General features: G+C 44.2%; 1 protein-coding gene across 1 annotated transcript in view; it reads right to left on the bottom strand.

The window, feature by feature from the left end:
• Positions 1–979: 979 nt before the first annotated feature.
• LOC100369691 (laminin subunit alpha-2-like) overlaps positions 980–13693 on the bottom strand; it is an 84413-nt gene continuing 71699 nt past the window's right edge. The window contains exons 51-54 of the mRNA XM_085492975.1: positions 13175–13323; positions 11538–11723; positions 6003–6115; positions 980–1188 (exon numbers count right to left, since the gene is read on the bottom strand). Coding sequence (XP_085349101.1) covers positions 980–1188; positions 6003–6115; positions 11538–11723; positions 13175–13323 — 657 coding nt within the window. The remainder of the gene's footprint in view (positions 1189–6002; positions 6116–11537; positions 11724–13174; positions 13324–13693) is intronic.

The raw sequence follows: 13693 nt of genomic DNA, 5'->3' as shown, positions 1-13693 counted from the left end.
GCGTATTCCCCTGAAGCTGATGTAATTATTATGAAGCTAGCAATGTGTGAAACTAGAAGACGTTAGTGGAAGCCTGGGTATGTAGAGAGCCCTCGAAGCAATCCAGTCAAGATAAACCCCTATATATAATGTCAGCATCTCTGTGATGTATCCAGTGATGTATGCTGGGGACAAATGTCTAATATTTTGACACTCAAATCAATCATTTTACCAATGCACAATAAAAGAGAACATGGTGTATATTAATTATCATGTTTACAGGCACAGTTCCGTATGGTGACCGTTATACATAGGGTAACATTTGTGTGGTCTCCAAATGATTAAATCATGGTGGTATGACAATGAAAACAGGATACTGTTTAAACGCTGGATGGAGAAACCTGGTTTTACTGAAAGCAAGAATTGTTCACCTTAATGTGTTGTGCATATCACTTTGAGTTCTGCCATGTGAGGGCAGTATAACTCCCAGGCACAAATTACAGCACAAAATACCACTAGAGGGCGCCATTGTTCAATAGAGAGTTGAAAATATTTACAGGTGTAACAATCAGTAAACAGTCAAGATCCTAAGAGATCATGCTACGGAAAACATAGACAATACAAACATCTCATTTGAGATCCACAGTATGTTAAGCGATCTGCAGGAAAACCACTAAGACAGCTTATAATGGAATCACAGATTCAGATAAACTAATTATTGACTCTACATGTGCAACTTACCTTGTTGAGAATTAAAGATACCAGGAACAATATACATTCCAAGTTGTATTTTGATATCATTGACTAAACCTACACTGATATTTCTATATTGCAGCATTATTTGGTGTCGTTATATACATCGTCGTTTGTGACATCCATACTTTTCTCAATCACATGAAATTATTACACTTCAGCACTATTACATGGCATTAACATTGCTACATAATAACATGATGACATCATCCATTTAACCATTTAACATCATCAAACAAGAGAGTACTCACTTATTCTTGACACTTTTCTTTTCAATATCATAAGACATATGACTGTTGGCAGTCTTCCCAAACTGAACAGTACCAGGTACCAATTCCAGATCTACTGGTGATGAGCACATTCCTGGCTCTTCTGTGAGAATATTACTTGGCATCTCTGTGAGCATTTTGATTGGCATTTCAGTTTGCTGCTTAAGTTCACTGGGCATTGTAGCTGCTGAAAAAACAATTAGGCAGTCCATATAATGGGAGATAGGATAGCGGTATTGATTGGTGGGAATTAGTTAAGAGACATTCAGTATGCAAATGACAGTCTTTCTTTGATATGACAAGGCAGTCCACACAATAGGTTGAGGGAAGACAGGATCACAGCATTTGTGGGTGGGTGTTGTTAGCATTCTGGGGGCAGGGGCAGCATTTGGAGATGAGGGTGACATTCGGAAGAGGAGTCCGCATAAAAAAGTCTGCATTTGAAGAAAAGTCGGCAATTGGAGAAGGAGTAGGCATTTGTGGATTGGGTGTGGATGGAGTAGGCATTTGTGGATTGGGTGTGGATGGGGTCGGCATTTGAGGATGGGAGTCAGTATTTGGGCAGAGGGATTAGTATTTGTATGTGGGGTTTGGTATTTGGAGATGGGTTTTAGTATTTTTTGGAGGGGTTTGGTATTTGGGGCAGGAGCCAGTATTTGGTGGAGTGGCCTGAATATTTAAGGTGGGGCCGATATTTTGCAGATTGAGTCCAGTATTCAAAGCGGGTTTAGTAATTGGGATGGGCAGGGTTTGGTATTTGGGGGCAGAGTTTGGAATTTGGGGGCGGGATTTGGAATTTGGGGGCGGGATTTGGAATTTGGGATGGGCGGGGTTTGGTATTTGGGGTGGGCGGGGTTTGGTATTTGGGGTGGGCGGGGTTTGGTATTTGGGGTGGGCGGGGTTTGGTATTTGGGGTGGGCGGGGTTTGGTATTTGGGGTGGGCGGGGTTTGGTATTTGGGGTGGGCGGGGTTTGCTATTTGGGGTGGGCGGGGTTTGGTATTTGGGGTGGGCGGGGTTTGGTATTTGGGGTGGGCGGGGTTTGGTATTTGGGGTGGGCGGGGTTTGGTATTTGGGGTGGGCGGGGTTTGGTATTTGGGATGGGCGGGGTTTGGTATTTGGGATGGGCGGGGTTTGGTATTTGGGGTGGGAGCCATTATTCAGGGGCGAGTCAGGCTTTTGAGTGGTGGGGGGCGGTATTTGGACACAGGGTTTAATATTTGTAGGTGGGGTTTGGTATTTGGCGATAGTGTTTTGGGGGTTTAGTATTTGAGGCAGGAGCCGGTATTTGGTGGAGGCCGGTATTTGTGGGGTTGGGTCAGTATTTGGGGTCAGGTGTTTATTTGGGGGTGAGGATTAGGTATTTGAGGACAAGGGTCTGGGGGTGGGGTTCAGTATTTAAGGGTGGGGTTCAGTATTTAAGGGTGGGGTTCAGTACTCAGGGGTGGTGTCTGGTATTTGGGATGGGGTTTGGTGTTTGGATGCAGAGCAGGTATTGGGGGGATCCGGTATTTTGTGGGGCCAGTGTTTATTGGAGGTGGTATTTGGTGTTTTGGGGCAGGGTTTGGTATTTGGGTGGGGTTTAGTATTTTAGAGTGGGGTTAATATTTGGGGGCAGGGGTCATTATTTGATGGTGGGATTTCGGGTTGGGGTAATTATTTTGGGGGTGGGTGTTTGGGGTGGTCGGCATTTAGAGGTGGTGGTCGGCATTTAGGGGTCATGGTCGGCATTTAGAGGTGGGGGTCTTGGGAATGGAACAGACACTCAATGCATAGACATTACAAATTTGGAGTTTGGTCAATATTTGCAGATGGGAGTATATATTTAGGGAAGTATTTGGGGAACCCGGTGTTTGTGGAGGGGTTTGGTATTTTGCTGGGAAGTCAGGACTAGAAGGTGAGGGGTTGGTATTTTCAGTCTGGTTTGGTATTTGGGGTGTGGTTTGGTATTTGGGGTGTGGTTTGGTATTTGGGGTGTGGTTTGGTATTTGGGGTGTAGTTTGGTAATTGGGGACGGGATTTGGTGGTGGAGTTTGGTATTTTGTGGGGTGGGGTCAATATTTTGGTGATGGGGTCAGCATTTGGAGAATGGAAGTGGGCGTCTGGGGAACGGAAGTGGGCGTCCAGGGAACGGAAGTGGGCGTCCGGGGAACGGAAGTGGGCGTCCGGAGAACGGAAGTGGGCGTCCGGGCAATGGAAGTGGGCATTTGGAAAACGGAAGTGGGCGTCTGGGGAATGGAAGTGGGCATTTGGGGTACGGAAGTGGGCATTTGGGGTACGGAAGTGGGCATTTGGGGTACGGAAGTGGGCATTTGGGGTACGGAAGTGGGCATTTGGGGTACGGAAGTGGGCATTTGGGGTACGGAAGTGGGCATTTGGGGTACGGAAGTGGGCATTTGGGGTACGGAAGTGGGCGTCTGGAGAACGGAAGTCGGCATTTGGAGAACGGAAGTGGGCGTCTGGAGAACGGAAGTGGGCGTCTGGAGAACGGAAGTGGGCGTCTGGAGAATGGAAGTGGGCGTCTGGAGAATGGAAGTGGGCGTCTGGAGAATGGAAGTCGGCATTTTGGGAATGGAAGTCGGCATTTGGAAAATGGAAGTCGGCATTTGGAAAATGGAAGTCGGCATTTGGAAAATGGAAGTCAGCATTTTGGGTATGGAAGTCGGCATTTGGGGAATGGAAGTCGGCATTTGGGGAATGGAAGTCGGCATTTGGGGAATGGAAGTCGGCATTTGGGGAATGGAAGTCGGCATTTGGGGAATGGAAGTCGGCATTTGGGGAATGGAAGTGGGCATTTGGAAAACTGAAGTCGGCGTTTGGAAAACTGAAGTCGGCGTTTGGAAAACGGAAGTCGGCGTCTGGAGAATGGAAGTGGGCGTCTGGAGAATGGAAGTGGGCGTCTGGAGAACGGAAGTGGGCGTCTGGAGAACGGAAGTGGGCATCTGGAGAACGGAAGTGGGCATTTGGGGTACGGAAGTGGGCGTCTGGGGTACGGAAGTGGGCGTCTGGAGAATGGAAGTGGGCGTCTGGAGAATGGAAGTGGGCGTCTGGAGAATGGAAGTGGGCGTCTGGAGAATGGAAGTGGGCGTCTGGAGAATGGAAGTGGGCGTCTGGAGAATGGCAGTGGGCGTCTGGAGAATGGCAGTGGGCGTCTGGAGAATGGCAGTGGGCGTCTGGAGAATGGAAGTCGGCGTCTGGAGAATGGAAGTCGGCGTCTGGAGAATGGAAGTCGGCATTTGTGGTACGGAAGTGGGCATTTGGGGTACGGAAGTGGGCATTTGGGGTACGGAAGTGGGCATTTGGGGTACGGTAGTCGGCATTTGGGGTACGGTAGTCGGCATTTGGGGTACGGAAGTCGGCATTTGGGGAACGGAAGTCGGCATTTGGGGAACGGAAGTCGGCATTTGGGGAACGGAAGTCGGCATTTGGGGAACGGAAGTCGGCATTTGGGGAACGGAAGTCGGCATTTGGGGAATGGAAGTCGGCATTTGGGGAATGGAAGTCGGCATTTGGGGAATGGAAGTCGGCATTTGGGGAATGGAAGTCGGCATTTGGGGAATGGAAGTCGGCATTTGTGGAATGGAAGTCGGCATTTGGGGAATGGAAGTCGGCATTTGGGGAATGGAAGTCGGCATTTGGGGAATGGAAGTCGGCATTTGGGGAATGGAAGTCGGCATTTGGGGAATGGAAGTCGGCATTTGGGGAATAGAAGTCGGCATTTGGGGAATAGAAGTCTGCATTTGGGGAATGGAAATGAGCATTTGGGGAATAGAAGTCGGCATTTGGGGAATGGAAATGAGCATTTGGGGAATGGAAGTCGGCATTTGGGGAATAGAAGTCGGCATTTGGGGAATGGAACAGACAATGCATGGACATTCAAAATTTGGGGATTGGCTCAGTATTTGGAGATGGGAGTATGTATGTGAGGAGTTGGTATTTTGGGTAAGGTTTGGTAATTGAGGGTAGGGGTTGGTATTTGATATTGGGGGGGTCGGTATTTTGAGGTGTGGGCAGGTATTTTGTAGGCTGGGGTCGGTATTTAAGAATAAGGGCTCAGTATTTGCAGACGGAGTCCAGTATTTGGGGCAGTGTTTGGTATTTAGAGGCTGGGGTTTGGTATTTGGGGGCGGGGTTTGCTACTTTAGAGCAGGGCTAAGTGTTTTGGAGCAGGGATTGGTATTTTGGGGGGGGGTCAGTATTTTTGGGTGGGGTTTGGTGTTTAGAGGTGGTGTTTGGTGTTTAGAGGTGGTGTTTGGTATTTGGGGGCGGGGTTTGCCATCTTGGGGTGGAAGCTGGTATTTGGTAAATGGTATTTGGTGCCGGTATTTGGGATGGTGGCCGATATTTGAGAATTAAGTTAGTATTTGAGAATGGAATTAGTTTTGAAATGGAGTCGGTATTTGTGGAAAGAGTCCGGTATTTGGGCGTGGGGTCTGGTATTTTGGAGCAGGGTTTGGTATTTGCGGGGGTTGGTTTTTTGGGTGTGGGCGTTGGGTGTGGGCGTCAGCACTTGGGTGTGGGCGTCAGCACTTGGGTGTGGGCGGCAGCATTTGGGGAATGGAGTCGGCATTTGGGGAATGGAAGTGGGCATTTGGGGAATGGAGTCAGCATTTGGGATTAGGTGATGTTAACAACTTTCCCCAACTCATACAATATACATGGCCTGCAGCTACTGTATCCATAAATACAGACACACACAATGCTTACAGACATCAAAAAACAAAAAAACTGTGATAATCACAATAAATAATAGATAATACACACATACACACAAATCATATTGTTAATATATTTATATGTATTTAACAATTAACATTCTACATGGGACCATTTTTATTTTTCTGTAAACAACTAGTATTGCTATTACGAACACAGGTGTTGTAATTTTTGGAAATTCCTTCCTAGACGTATACAAGTTTAACAACATCACTTCAATAGGATCTTCACGAGTTGCATGCCCTTATTAGTAACCAATGGTATTATTCAATATTTGAATAATCTACCTGGTGGCTGTAGTGGACCTTCAGGTACTGTGGGTGGTAAGGTAGCTGATACAGGTGCACAGTGACCAAGGTCAGCCTTCTCAAATGATGTAGCTGTAGACATATCTTGTAAGCTGTAATGGAAAAAAATGCCTTGTTAATAAAACTTATCGAAATGATATGGTACTTGTGCAAGACCTGAAAATGTCACACATCCTAGTACTTGTGCATGACCTGGATAGTTCATACATCCTGGTACTTGTGCATGACCTAGATAGTTCATACATCCTGGTACTTGTGCATGACCTGGATAGGTCATACATCCTGGTACTTGTGCATGACCTGGATAGGTCATACATCCTGGTACTTGTGCATGACCTGGATAGGTCATACATCCTGGTACTTGTGCATGACCTGGATAGGTCATACATCCTGGTACTTGTGCATGACCTGGACAGGTCACACATCCTGGTACTTGTGCATGACCTGGACATGTCACACATCCTGGTACTTGTGCATGATCCATAAAGGTCACACATCCTAGTACTTGTGCATGACCTGGAAAGGTCACACATCCTGGGACTTGTGCATGACTTGGACATGTCACACATCCTGGTACTTGTGCATGACTTGGACATGTCACACATCCTGGTACTTGTGCATGACCTGGACATGTCACACATCCTGGTACTTGTGCATGACCTGGACATGTCACACATCCTGGTACTTGTGCATGACCTGCACATGTCACACATCCTGGTACTTGTGCATGACCTGGACATGTCACACATCCTGGTACTTGTGCATGACCTGGACATGTCACACATCCTGGTACTTGTGCATGACCTGGACATGTCACACATCCTGGTACTTGTGCATGACCTGGACATGTCACACATCCTGGTACTTGTGCATGACCTGGACATGTCACACATCCTGGTACTTGTGCATGACCTGGACATGTCACACATCCTGGTACTTGTGCATGACCTGGACATGTCACACATCCTGGTACTTGTGCATGACCTGGACATGTCACACATCCTGGTACTTGTGCATGACCTGGAAAGGTCACACATCCCGGTACTTGCATGTGCATGATCCATAAAGGTCACACATCCTAGTACTTGTGCATGACCTGGAAAGGTCACACATCCTGGTACTTGTGCATGACCTGGAAAGGTCACACATCCTGGTACTTGTGCATGACCTGGAAAGGTCACACATCCTGGTACTTATGTATGATCCATAAAGGTCACACATCCTAGTACTTGTGCATGATCTGGACATGTCACACATCAGGGTACTTGTGTATGATCCATAAATGTCACACATCCTAGTACTTGTGCATGACCTGGATAGGTCATACATCCTGGTACCTGTACATGACCTAGATAGGTCATACATCCTGGTACTTGTGCATGACCTAGATAGGTCATACATCCTGGTACTTGTGCATGACCTAGATAGGTCATACATCCTGGTACTTGTGCATGACCTAGATAGGTCATACATCCTGGTACTTATGCATGACCTAGATAGGTCATACATCCTGGTACTTATGCATGACCTAGATAGGTCATACATCCTGGTACTTGTGCATGACCTGGACATGTCACACATCCGGGTACTTGTGCATGACCAGGAAGGTCACACATCCTGGTACTTGTGCATGACCTGGACATGTCACACATCCTGGTACTTGTGCATGATCCATAAAGGTCACACATCCTAGTATTTGTGCATGATCTGGAAAGGTCACACATCCTGGTACTTGCATGTGCATGACTTGGACATGTCACACATCCTGGTACTTGCATGTGCATGACTTGGACATGTCACACATCCTGGTACTTGTGTATGACCTGGACATGTCACACATCCTGGTACTTGTGCATGACCTGGAAAGGTCACACATCCTGGTACTTGTGCATGACCTGGAAAGGTCACACATCCTGGTACTTGTGCATGACCTGGAAAGGTCACACATCCTGGTACTTGTGCATGACCTGGACAGGTCACACATCCTGGTACTTGTGCATGACCTGGACATGTCACACATCCTGGTACTTGTGCATGACCTGGACATGTCACACATCCTGGTACTTGTGCATGACCTGGACATGTCACACATCCTGGTACTTGTGCATGACCTGGACATGTCACACATCCTGGTACTTGTGCATGATCCATAAAGGTCACACATCCTAGTACTTGTGCATGACCTGGAAAGGTCACACATCCTGGGACTTGTGCATGACTTGGACATGTCACACATCCTGGTACTTGTGCATGACTTGGACATGTCACACATCCTGGTACTTGTGCATGACCTGGACATGTCACACATCCTGGTACTTGTGCATGACCTGGACATGTCACACATCCTGGTACTTGTGCATGACCTGCACATGTCACACATCCTGGTACTTGTGCATGACCTGGACATGTCACACATCCTGGTACTTGTGCATGACCTGGACATGTCACACATCCTGGTACTTGTGCATGACCTGGACATGTCACACATCCTGTTACTTGTGCATGACCTGGACATGTCACACATCCTGGTACTTGTGCATGACCTGGACATGTCACACATCCTGGTACTTGTGCATGACCTGGACATGTCACACATCCTGGTACTTGTGCATGACCTGGAAAGGTCACACATCCCGGTACTTGCATGTGCATGATCCATAAAGGTCACACATCCTAGTACTTGTGCATGACCTGGAAAGGTCACACATCCTGGTACTTGTGCATGACCTGGAAAGGTCACACATCCTGGTACTTGTGCATGACCTGGAAAGGTCACACATCCTGGTACTTATGTATGATCCATAAAGGTCACACATCCTAGTACTTGTGCATGATCTGGACATGTCACACATCAGGGTACTTGTGTATGATCCATAAATGTCACACATCCTAGTACTTGTGCATGACCTGGATAGGTCATACATCCTGGTACCTGTACATGACCTAGATAGGTCATACATCCTGGTACTTGTGCATGACCTAGATAGGTCATACATCCTGGTACTTGTGCATGACCTAGATAGGTCATACATCCTGGTACTTGTGCATGACCTAGATAGGTCATACATCCTGGTACTTATGCATGACCTAGATAGGTCATACATCCTGGTACTTATGCATGACCTAGATAGGTCATACATCCTGGTACTTGTGCATGACCTGGACATGTCACACATCCGGGTACTTGTGCATGACCAGGAAGGTCACACATCCTGGTACTTGTGCATGACCTGGACATGTCACACATCCTGGTACTTGTGCATGATCCATAAAGGTCACACATCCTAGTATTTGTGCATGATCTGGAAAGGTCACACATCCTGGTACTTGCATGTGCATGACTTGGACATGTCACACATCCTGGTACTTGCATGTGCATGACTTGGACATGTCACACATCCTGGTACTTGTGTATGACCTGGACATGTCACACATCCTGGTACTTGTGCATGACCTGGACATGTCACACATCCTGGTACTTGTGCATGACCTGGACATGTCACACATCCCGGTACTTGCATGTGCATGATCCATAAAGGTCACACATCCTAGTACTTTTGCATGACCAGGAAGGTCACACATCCTGGTACTTGTGCATGACCTGGAAAGGTCACACATCCTGGTACTTGTGCATGACCTGGAAAGGTCACACATCCTGGTACTTGTGCATGACCTGGAAAGGTCACACATCCTGGTACTTGTGCATGACCTGGAAAGGTCACACATCCTGGTACTTGTGCATGACCTGGAAAGGTCACACATCCTGGTACTTGTGCATGACCTGGAAAGGTCACACATCCTGGTACTTGTGCATGACCTGGACATGTCACACATCCTGGTACTTGTGCATGACCTGGACATGTCACACATCCTGGTACTTGTGCATGACCTGGACATGTCACACATCCTGGTACTTGTGCATGACCTGGACATGTCACACATCCTGGTACTTGTGCATGATCCATAAAGGTCACACATCCTAGTACTTGTGCATGACCTGGACATGTCACACATCCTGGTACTTGTGCATGACCTGGACATGTCGCACATCCTGGTACTTGTGCATGACCTGGACATGTCACACATCCGGGTACTTGTGTATGATCCATAAAGGTCACACATCCTAGTACTTGTGCATGACCTGGACATGTCACACATCCGGGTACTTGTGTATGATCCATAAAGGTCACACATCCTAGTACTTGTGCATGACCTGGACATGTCACACATCAGGGTACTTGTGTATGATCCATAAAGGTCAAACATCCTAGTACTTGTGCATGACCTGGAAAGGTCACACATCCTGGTACTTGCATGTGCACGACTTGGACATGTCACACATCCTGGTATTTGTGCGTGACCTGGAAATGTCACATCCCACAGAATTGACACACACTGGTACAAAAAAAAATCAGTATTTGAAACTTACTGGAACTTTTAAAGTAAATGTGCATCCCTTCCCTGCGCCTTGCTTAATCAGATTGTGGCACAGAAGCAAAATGTGGCAATGTGACAAGTGTATTTCAGGATCCAAGTGTCATGTTAAGGGCATTGTGTTCATTTCATTCAAACATGAATTAAGGATGCTCAGTGCACAATGCACACCGATATGATTAACTGGAGATTTTTAAACTCTTTATGTCAATAGATACAATATGAAATTGACCTTGTTTTTGCATAGGAGGGCTGACGAAATGCAGAAAAAGTAATAAACTGTCATAATGCTCTGACTTGATTTTCAGTCAGTTCATTTTTTTTCACTTAAAATCATTAACCTGATTATGCATGATTTTTATTATAATGAGATACTTTGGTTTGATGCAAATGTTGTCTGGGTCTACCATTTCCCACAATGCAATGCTTGAAATGTTTCAAAGTCGCACAATACTCTAAAATACTTTATTTTAGCTGGAAATAATTTTTGCTGAAATGACTTTTTGGGTGTTTTGTATGAAGCTAATTTTTTCTGATTTGTGATGAGTTGAATGTAAAATATAGGAAGAAAGTTATATTTGCTGGATTTTATTTTTTTACTGAATCCTCCCTTCAGCGCAATTTCCGAACAAAAATTTAAATTTTTACAGTTATGTTTATATTTGTGTGGTGGAATAATGTATCACCCAGATCAATTATCTGTATGATAAAATTATGCAATAATATCTTAACACACAAAATATATATAAACAAAAACATACAAATGGAATAGGGGTCGAAAATAGTTGCGATTAGCAACTAATCGAGTCCGGCCCCTGTGCTGTAAATCACGGATGTTTACTTTAACATAAATAGAAAATAAGAATAGTAGTGAGACAGTCAAAAAACCTGGAAGTACAATGAATGCAATTTAATAAAATATTATTTTTTTATAAATTTTTAAATTGGAAATTATGTGGGACTAGCCTTTAGGTAATTTTTGTATTCTTTTTTAAAAGTAATCCCACATTGTATATTCCTGATATGTTGGAATGCTATTTCATGATACCCTTGACAAGATATAAATGTGTTTGTGCTTACATTCCATTGATAACTATATCCTGTATGCATCCACTGAATGCATTGATTACATCTGCGGCATCACCAACTTTATCTTTATACTCTGATCTCACTCCACCAATGGTAAGCACATTGACTGATATTTCATTCGGACCACTGGGTATTTTGCCGCCACGGAAAGCTGTGTCATCAACAGAAATCTTTACGCTTTAAAAAAAACCAAGATAGATAATGTTATTGTGAATAAAGAATTAGTAAATTGGTGTCATGGTGCCCTCAACCAGCTCATTTAAAAAACTTTTGTTTGTGTTCAATTGATATTAGAGACATTAAGATGCGTGTATGAGAACTGAACGAGAACAGATACATCATTACTTTGTGCATGACCGAGAACGTAGCGCAAACGAAATTAGAACATCACGTTACGTTCCCGCTAAGTACACAAATCTTAAACTCTCTTGAGCCTTGAGGGGGTACTGTACATTGTTTGAAATATAAACGAAATTAATAGTTTTATATAATCATTGCATGCCTTCCTACACAGCGTGAAGACAAGTAAATGATGTACTGTATTGCTAACAAACAATAGCTGCACCAAGTTATGCCAGGTAAACTGTCTAGTCAAGTTGATTCTGAAATTATATCAATCCCAGCAGAATACACCACTGTAAAACAAGTCTTTTTAGCTAGCATGTTATTTAAGCTAATTTAGCTGATCTGTAATTTCGCTAATTCAAGATGTCGCTAATTTAAATAAAGTATATTCTCACGATAAGATTATTGGCATTTTAGCTAAATTAAGATTCAGCTACTTCATGCATTGAGTTAAATTCGCTAAAATGTAGATATTTCAATGTAGTTAAAGGATAAACTATAGAGCGTGATGGATTCCCTGCTCAGTTACTACCTACTTAAAAACACAAAATGACTCCTTTGTATCAAGGATGTTGTGAAACCAAGTATGCATGATGGACACAACTTTGCACTGATTTTGTAAATTCAAATCTTAGTATATGTATATGAAAACACAACACAGCATCTTAAGTTAACTACTGTACTCGACCGCGTAAGCGCCCAGGGGCCTCAACTCAGAAAATCATGATGTTTTAGGGGTGGGTGCTTACCTGATATTGCGTTTTTTGAGGGAAAATCAAATTACGAAATTAGTTGCTTCGTCATTGATTTTTTCACAATGAAGCAACAGAAATGATCACAAAAAATATGCACATTTTATTACGAAGTACGATCTGTTGGAATTGATTTCAGCAAATAAACGGCATGGTTTTTCCAAAAAACTGGTAACTAGCCATTTTTGAGAGGTAAACTGAATATGGCGTGAAATATTTACCACATTTTACTTGTATTAACAGGTCATTGTCGAAGCGTAGTTTAAGCATGGTTATCATGGTCTAGCTGTTCATAACATAATCACAGCGGTCGATATCCACGCTGTATCATATAAAAACGATTATCAAGATTCATTACGCAATTATCAAAGAACAAGTTTTAATTTAGTTGCATTTTGAAGGGGCCCACCCTCTTTGCCGAATGTTACCCCGAATATAAAAATTCCGCAAAATTTGGAGTGAGCGAGTAACTAATTAACTCTAACTATAAGAACGTTGATCCCAATAACACACTATAAAATTTATCTTTACCTGTTATCTTCTTTTACTATGCTAACCACATGAAATTCACCATCATTAAATGTGCCATCTGACTTCCTAGTTGTGAGTAACACCCCACCAAAACCAGCATTCAGCTGCACTTGTAGTCTACCATTTTTAAGCATTATAGAATAATACACCTATAAAACAAATCAATCAACACAGTCGTTATACTAGATTTTTAACAGCCAATTGGAGACGGTGTTTCAAACGAAGTTTGGCACGACATACCTAGTATGTAAGTAACGAGCACCATGATTGGTGTCACGCGAGAATCCGGATTGAAATTAGATTGGTATTCAGGTGCATGTTGTGAATGCAGGAACAGGTGTATGTTGTATTTAATTTATTCAAAATTCCTTTGTTGTGGATGGGTGGTGTGGTCCGAGGACACGTCACTCTGACTCAGGACTACGTTATTAGATTATACCTGATCTCCCAGTAGGAATAGATCAGATATTGACAGTGTTCACTTATTGTAGTAATACACAGAATACAGCATTATAGTAA

This window comes from Saccoglossus kowalevskii, chromosome 18 (genome assembly GCF_978046115.1).
Source record: "Saccoglossus kowalevskii chromosome 18, keSacKowa6.1, whole genome shotgun sequence".
Lineage (NCBI taxonomy): Eukaryota > Metazoa > Hemichordata > Enteropneusta > Harrimaniidae > Saccoglossus > Saccoglossus kowalevskii.
This window is presented reverse-complemented; position numbering and strand designations above follow the sequence as displayed.